Source organism: Sesamum indicum, linkage group LG2 (genome assembly GCF_000512975.1).
Source record: "Sesamum indicum cultivar Zhongzhi No. 13 linkage group LG2, S_indicum_v1.0, whole genome shotgun sequence".
Classification (NCBI taxonomy): Eukaryota; Viridiplantae; Streptophyta; class Magnoliopsida; order Lamiales; family Pedaliaceae; genus Sesamum; species Sesamum indicum.
Window position 1 is genome coordinate 3,885,968 of NC_026146.1, and position 7,979 is coordinate 3,893,946.

Consider the following 7,979-nt stretch of genomic DNA (forward strand, 5'->3'; position numbering starts at 1 on the left):
CATACACAATAATAAACAAAAAAAACCCAGCAAGGGTCCATATACACAATAATAAACAAAACCCAGCAATGGTCCCTTTCTATGTACAGAAAACGGAGAAAAAGGCTTAAGAAAACTTACGGTATTGAGGAGGCATACCCATATGCTTCTGCTGCCTAACAAACACCATCCTTCACTTGTGTATTGTGAATCTTGCTCTTCTTCACAGAGGTTTTAGGAGGAGATCGTGTTTTTGGGCTGGCGATCGAAGAGGGATTAGGGATTAGAGCTAAAGATCAAAGGGGATTACGGATTAGGGCTGAAGATTGAAGAGGCATTAAACTGTGTTTTTCCCCCTATTCCATGTCATTAGATGACGTGGATAAGAAATCTACGTCATTGCCTCTTTTTTCTTAATCCACGTCGTTTGCCATGTACGTATGCTGTTGGCCAATAAAAATGAATTCCCCAATTAAAAATGTCACGTGATGGCCATATGCCTTTTTTCGATGACTGAACCAATTTTCCGATAAAATGTATACCATCATGCTAGTTGAACTTTGATATACTTTTCTGTTAATTGCAATGACTACATACTTTTCGTCATATAATTCATAATATCTTGAATCTATGGTTTTTACTAAATATAGTAGCAACAACAATTATCTTATTGCGTAACTACAATAATTGAAAATTAATTACTATTTAGATAAGTGTAAATTATATACTTAATATCATGATTTTATAGAGTTGAGAAAAAGATCTTATGTCAGATTAGACAGAGAATCCTTTGTTGTTAAAAACAAGCCAGGTGAATTATTTCAAGAATAAAACTTGAATATAGCAAAATAATGAGGTTATTTTTATCTTATGAATTATTAATTACATAGACTTTATAAGATATTATAAAAAAAAAGAAGTTAGAAATTTAATTTTTAAACGATATAATTAATATACAAAATATCTTATTTTGAGATTTTATAAACCCTTATAAAAAAACATGTCAAACAAATTTTAACATCTTATAAGATATTGTAAGAAAGTCTTTAAACTTAAGCCTAACACCCTCTCAATCTCATAAGCTTTCAGCAAACAACAACACAACAAACAAAATCTTTGTTTGCTCGTACACAGCGATTTCCAACACAAAGTTTACAAGAATTATTTCCTTACAAACGAATGAAAATGAAAAAGCGTACTTCTTCAGACACCTTTCCACCAGATGAAAATACATATGTTCTCAGGTCATGCCCGAATGTCGAACCAAGAAATTCTATAATGCACAAATCACTAAATCGTGATTCTTATTTTCCCTTAATTAACTTATAGAGCCATTATTACTTAAGGTTTAATTACTTTTAATCCAGTAACTATAGTTATTTCATATTTTAATCCTGTAATTTATTAGAATTGTAAAATAGTCCTTTACCTTTTTTAATTTCTTGATTTTAGGATAGTTTAAATTGGTCGGAAAATGACATCAAAATTTCAACCAATTTTATCCAAAAATCATAAAAATTAAAAGGGTACAGGATTAATTACTACCCTAACAAATTACAGAATCAAAATACCAAAAGACCACAATAATATTACGGAGTAAGAAATACAATTAAGCCCATTGCTTAATCTCAGCATCTTGGATAATCTGGAGGTGGAGGACGTATTCTGGCATCTCGGCCCTTTCCATTTCTAGTAATGAATACCATCCCCATTCCCCAGCTTATATGCCTCTCGAAATGGCAGTGCATCAACCAAACACCTATAACAACAAGGGTAGTACCGATAAAAATGTTGGAAAAAGAAATCATAGTTGTTGAAATAAATAGGGGGAAATTGAATTTTACGTCGGCAAGCTAATTTTTTTTGTTATTATTATTTGTCCCATTATTTTTTAATTCCATAATTCCAAAAAAAATATTACAAGTTTAGTCCTAGGCTTTAATTCTTTTAAATTTCTGACGGAAATATCGAATGCATGCATGGCACTAGCTCGTTAAGTCTAAAGTGGTGGTGCTGATGTTTCCATCAAATATTTTATGGGTTTAAAGTTTTGGACTAAAATCACCAGTTTATTGGAGTTATGAGATGTAATGTGGTGAATTTGAATAAAATTACAAATGAATTAACTTGTGGGACGTAAAATGCAATTTTTCGAAATAAAAGGGAAAGAATAGAATTTTACCTGGATTATCTGCCCTGAATCTAATAGCTGTCCAACCATTTCTAGGAACTGCAATAGTATTCTGAAGTGGAGGGTCGACAAGATTATAGTTCAAAGGATCCTTATCTTTATCAAAGTTTCCGAATCCCCATCCAACCACATAGAAACTATGTCCATGCAAGTGCATGGGATGATCGATTCCAGCAACCGTATTTGTACCCTGGAAAACGAGCTCCACCGTCGTATTATACTCAAGAACTCTCACCTCCGTCCCGTTCTCGGGCGTCCACAGGTCCCGGGGAATAACAGCCGCCGTGTAGTTATAAGCCACGGGTGGATCTTTAGGAAAATCATCCCCATAAACACCCCTTATTCGGTTATAGTAAGCTTGGAGAATCGCAATCCTCGGCAGCTGAAACGTTATGTTATTCACACTCGCCAAGAGCCGTTCTCCAAATGGCCCTTCGCAGCTGTTGTTCGCGCAAGGCCGTAGGTTGATGGAAAGCGTGAAGAACAGGATGGTTTTCGCTTTAAGGGGTACGTCTATCGGGTGGTTTTTGTCGGCCAGGCTTCTGAGTCTGCCTGTGAAATTGGCTGACGAGAATGTGTCGTTTATTGCAGGAAGGGGTGGAAGCAATGGGGACGACGGCCGGGTGTAGTTTCCGCTGTATTCGACTATAGCAGTTGTGGTCGTGTTGTCGTAGGTTCCCGCGGCAGCATAGACGCGGGCAGCCATGTAGTAGTGACTAGGTTTTTGGTTAGCTTCTAACAAGAAGTCGATGGTTTGTCCAGGGGATATGGCGATATAGTCACTGGTGAACGGTTTCGTGTAGGCGCCGTCTGATCCGACAACGGTGATGTTGTGGTTGGCGATTCTGACAAACATGATGTTGTTCATCACTGCATTCACCATCCGTAGTAAGTATCTCTTGCCGTAGTCCACTGTCAGCTTGAATGTGTCTGCATTGTTTACACGGATATGTCAAGAAAAGATGTCAATATATATATATATTATTGACTTGGTGTTTTGAATTTTTAATTTTCTTTTGACACATTTGGTGATTTAAATTGGAAAAAATACAGTTTTGATCCACTATAATGAGGACGCGGTTTCAATTCAAGTCAATTTGAGATTTATAATAAAAAATTGTAATTTTTATAAAAAAAATTGTGATTTTTATAAAAAACATTGTAATTTTTTTATTTTGATATTTATTTTTTTATGACTTTAAGTAGTTAGTTTTTTTTTTCTTTTTTTTTTTTTGGGTTATGGTCTCTCTACAAAAGAATTCAAGGAATTTCATGAAAATAATTACGAGAAAAGTAGTTTAATTTATACCTATTTGGAGGAATCAATTCTCACGGATTTCTTGTTGGAAAATGAAGTCTTTTTTAAAAGAAAATAATTAATTTAGTGAAATGTATTTTCTATGAGCAAATGAAAAAGGGGACACAACCAAATATTTGTTGAGGTTAAATAATAATTCCTTTAGATTATGCATTAATTACACAAAAATGTGCAAAATAAATTCAGCTTTTTTTTCAAATGCTATCACATCGGCTACTTAATTTATTTAATATGGACACTCACTACATATATAAACATTATGTAATTTAATTTTATTTGAGAAAAAAAAAAAGATTATCTACATACAGCGTGTATATTAATTTTAAACGAAAGATATAATAAAATTTGAAATAAAAATTTAATCGACTCTCAAAATCTCTTTTACTATAAGAAAATATTTTAAATAGGTATGAAAAAATAAATATGATTACTAAAATCATCATAATAATTAGTAAATAAAATTTTTATTGCTAATTTATATTATTTAATATATACATATTAAATACTTCATTGCTAAATTTGATATGACAAGTAAATTTTTATTGTTAAATTCATTATCAAGTAATTTTTTAATTAAATAAGATAGATTAACAATACTAATTAATTTGATGTTATTTTTTCCGCTGGTATTCAGCCATTTTTCAGTAGTATTTGTACTATGATTATTATATATTAATGTACTTATCGTTTTATAATAACATAATCAAAGCAACCAAAGGGAAGACTTTATTAGTTGGAAATATTTAAATACGTTTTGCCAATTCCTGCAAGAATTTCTTTGATTCAATTTTCTGAATTTATAAATAAGAGCATTAAATAAGCATTATCATGTGTGCAATAATAAGAGAAGATTTTGAGTTGTTTTCTAATTATAAATATAATATGACCCATCTCTTTCACCATCTACTATATTAATTTCAAAATCTTTCCATTGACATATTAATAATAAGTATTAAATGTATTTTTGATACTCTAATTTAGATCAGGCGTTTTTGTTATTTGACTTTTGAGGATAGTATTTTAGTTTTATATTTTTTTTTTAATTTTTGTGATTTTAATTTTTTTATTTATCTAAGTTCATTTCTATTGGGAAGAAGGGTAAACTCCATTGAAAAAAAAATTAAAATTATTAAAGTTAAAAAAAATACGATCAAGTTAAAAACAAAAATAATGGCAGAAATTGATCAGTAGGAACAAAACCCTCAATTTCAAAATGTCAGGTGAGAGGCATATGCATTTCTCCGCGAGAAGAGTGAAGCCCAACGTAAAAAAGACCAAAATCAAGAAAACTAAAATGATGCGGGATAAAATAATAACTTAGAAATTTAAAAGACGAAAATGCTAAATGACCTAAGTTACGAGATAAAAAATGCATTTAAGCCTAATAATAACTAGCCGTCTTGACATGCTATTTCTGTATATATATAATAAATAATTTTTTATGTTTTAAATATATATATATATATATATATATCTCAATTCGAGAATATTATTGATAAAAAAAATGATATATATAGTGTATGACATCATTTATCAGTGAAAGGTGTTTTTTTTTTTTATATATATTAGTATAGAAGCATAGATATATATACACGTAAAATGACTGAAGATGATGAACTTCTAGATAAAAATGGACTTATTTTTCCCTCATTTGTGCCTTTATTTTCAACATCTCCACACAAAATCGTTGAAAAACATAATCAGTCATATATGTCCTTTTTCCCCCCTTATTTGTCGGTGACAGTAAAACGCTCTCTACGCCTAATTGTTTTTTTTTTTTTTTTAAAATAATAATCTAATAGATAAATTTACAAAAATCTTTCCATTGTTAAAATTTATTATCTATATATATTTTTTGAAAACAAACAACAATTCTTGTACTAATAAAAAATACATAGATTACCCACTTATCGTTACTAACATTTGATTTTATTAATTTTTTTATAGTGATGAATAATTTCTTCAAAATATAAAAAATTAATAATCAAATAGATAAGTTTATGAAAAAAATACCAAATTAAAGTAAGAGAGCAAACCTCGTTTTGAGCATGCGTACAAATCACCGGGGTGGCCATTGATGAGAAAAGCATCAGAGATGTTTGGGTCCCCTCCACTTTGTAGAAATTCACTTAGAACTTCCCGTATGTCACTTTTCCACCACTCCCCTGCATTAACGTGATTACTCATTTAATTGATGGATACGCATATTGTATGTTTTTTTGAAAATTTAAATATAAGATTAAATGTATTAAATTTTATTAATTTTGAGATTATTTAAAAAAATTTATAAAGTAAGTGTGCAACACCCTATTCTGTAGGACTAAAAGATAATTTCACTGCGAAAACTTACAAGTATACTTTCGAGGATGAACATATGCATACCTAATATAATTGGAACTTCTGCATCAGGTACCGGAAAGGGATAGTCATTTTTCTTTCTGGGATAGACAATAAGTGCACCATGTACCGTCGCTCGTGACCAATCGCTGTGGGCATGCCACCACAAAGTCCCAATCTCGTCCGAGAGCACTATCTTTTGGTTAAACCTAGTTCCGGGCTGAATCGGGCACTGAGTTACATACTCGGGGCCGTCCGACCACGGATACCTTGGCTGTTTGACTCCATGCCTACAAAATATCAATCATTTAACAATATAAATACCAATTAATTATATATATAAGAATTATAATAAAATATAAAAGAAAACTAATTATATATAGTTAGCTTTAGTACCAATGAATAGTTATGTTTTCAGTTGCTCTGTTGATAACTTCAATGACAATTGTGTCTCCCTCAGTGGCATATATAGTTGGCCCTGGAAACTGTCCATTTACTGTCAATATGCTCTTGCTGCTGCACAGCTTGTTGTAGGGAGTATCAGCCACCTGCAATGCCAAGAAACCCTAATTAAGTCTTCAATACAAAAATCTTTGGATGCTCTTTGTGTGTATGTGTGTGTGTGTGTGTCTGTTGGTACTTGGTTGTCTTGATAACAGACAAACACAGCCATGTTGTAATTACGAGTATAAACAACCACCACAAACTCAAGAAAGTCCCCAAATAAATATCTTAAAGAAAAAGGGTTTTCTAATGACATATTATTAAATAGTTAGAGATAAAAAAAAAATAATATAAAGATGAAGGGCAAAAATTCTTCCAAACACTACAAGAAAATGACTCAATAGTTAAAAAAAATAAAATAAAAAATTGATACTAATATGAGTGTCGAGTAAAATTCTTATTATGTGGATGCTATTAGCGTTATTCCTTACGGTGAAAGAGGGAAAAAGAAACTCATAATTAGACATAATCAGCAATTATATATATGCATGAAAACCATTATAATATAATTATAACCAAGAAACTTACCACAAAGGTACGTTTATGCACCAGGGCATGGGTAGAATCAATCACCCCACCAAAGAGGAAAATTGCTAGCAAATGCAAGACTATGAATATCTCCATATGTACTACAACTAACCCTTTCTCCTATTACAAGATTATACGAACCCTCGACCAATTTTGGTCGAAATCTTACAAGCTATAACTATATGTTTCGATGTCTTGTTGAATACGTGTAAGGTTCGATATATATAGAGAGGGAAGAAGGAAGTCATTGAGGAATTGAAAGCTTAATTACTCGGTCTTGGTCATGGCGAACACGAAGTGTTCGATTTAAAAATTGTGTAACGATCACGTCTCTTCCGTGGTGTTTATACAATCTTTGATATATTACCAAACAACTATAATAAGTGTGGTAGGCTTTTCATTTTTTGCTTCAATTCTCGATTTTCAAAAGCTTGGAAATTTTGACTATAACGATTGGTGGGATCCCTTAATCGTGATTAATGAAAGAGAGTGACGTGAAAACAACGGCGCCTGTGATAGTCGACTTTAGTTATTGTCTCTAAAATTTAATTTAATTGGTGAAATTAAGGTTTTATGGCTAAAAAGTCTTAAATTGAGCTCCATCAATGTGTCAGTATTAATTATTTTATTTTAATAGTGGTTGTTAATCTAATATATCTATACTAATATATGAGTAAAACTCTTTTTTTTTTTTTTTCCTCACAAAAGATGGTTATGACACCTCCATATCAATTTTATTGTTACGCCAGTAATACCACTAAGTTGATTTTCTTTGTTGTTTTCTTTCTTACATTTTTTTTTTTTTTTTGAAAATGTGGCTTGTTGGATTATATTTTTATTTTTTTTATTATTCATAATATATTTTAATTAAAATTTGAAATATTATTTATATGAACTCAAGAATAGCATGCTATGATGGCTAGTATAACAATAGTTAGTTAGTTATAGGAGAAATATCATTTATGTTATAAGAATCCATATGTTTTAAGAATCACAAGCACTTTTAGTCTTATTAGTTTTCGGATTCTCATTAATGGTCATAACTTACGAAAGTTCTTTCTTTTGATTATTTTGTTAGATTCCATTTGTATTATGATGGAGAAAACACCCGTTAAGTACTAG

General features: G+C 31.0%; 1 protein-coding gene across 1 annotated transcript; it reads right to left on the minus strand.

Moving 5' to 3' along the window:
* On the minus strand, positions 1,086–7,063 carry LOC105179101 (laccase-14). The gene is made up of 6 exons (XM_011102697.2): positions 6,858–7,063; positions 6,222–6,373; positions 5,871–6,115; positions 5,525–5,653; positions 2,162–3,100; positions 1,086–1,738 (listed from the first exon to the last, which is right to left on the minus strand). The coding sequence occupies exons 1-6, from the start codon at positions 6,951–6,953 to the stop codon at positions 1,608–1,610; spliced, it is 1,692 nt and encodes a 563-aa protein (XP_011100999.1). The 5' UTR covers positions 6,954–7,063; the 3' UTR covers positions 1,086–1,607.

What these genes read in the sequence shown, in the direction of transcription:
- LOC105179101 (XM_011102697.2), bottom strand. Translation starts at nt 6,953, where the DNA reads ATGGAGATATTCATAGTCTTGCATTTGCTAGCAATTTTCCTCTTTGGT. An exon ending in GAAAACATAACTATTCATTG is followed by an intron (nt 6,116 to 6,221) that starts GTACTAAAGCTA and finishes GATATTTTGTAG; the next exon opens with GCATGGAGTCAAACAGCCAA. An exon ending in GTACGCATGCTCAAAACGAG is followed by an intron (nt 3,101 to 5,524) that starts GTTTGCTCTCTT and finishes TAAACAATGCAG; the next exon opens with ACACATTCAAGCTGACAGTG.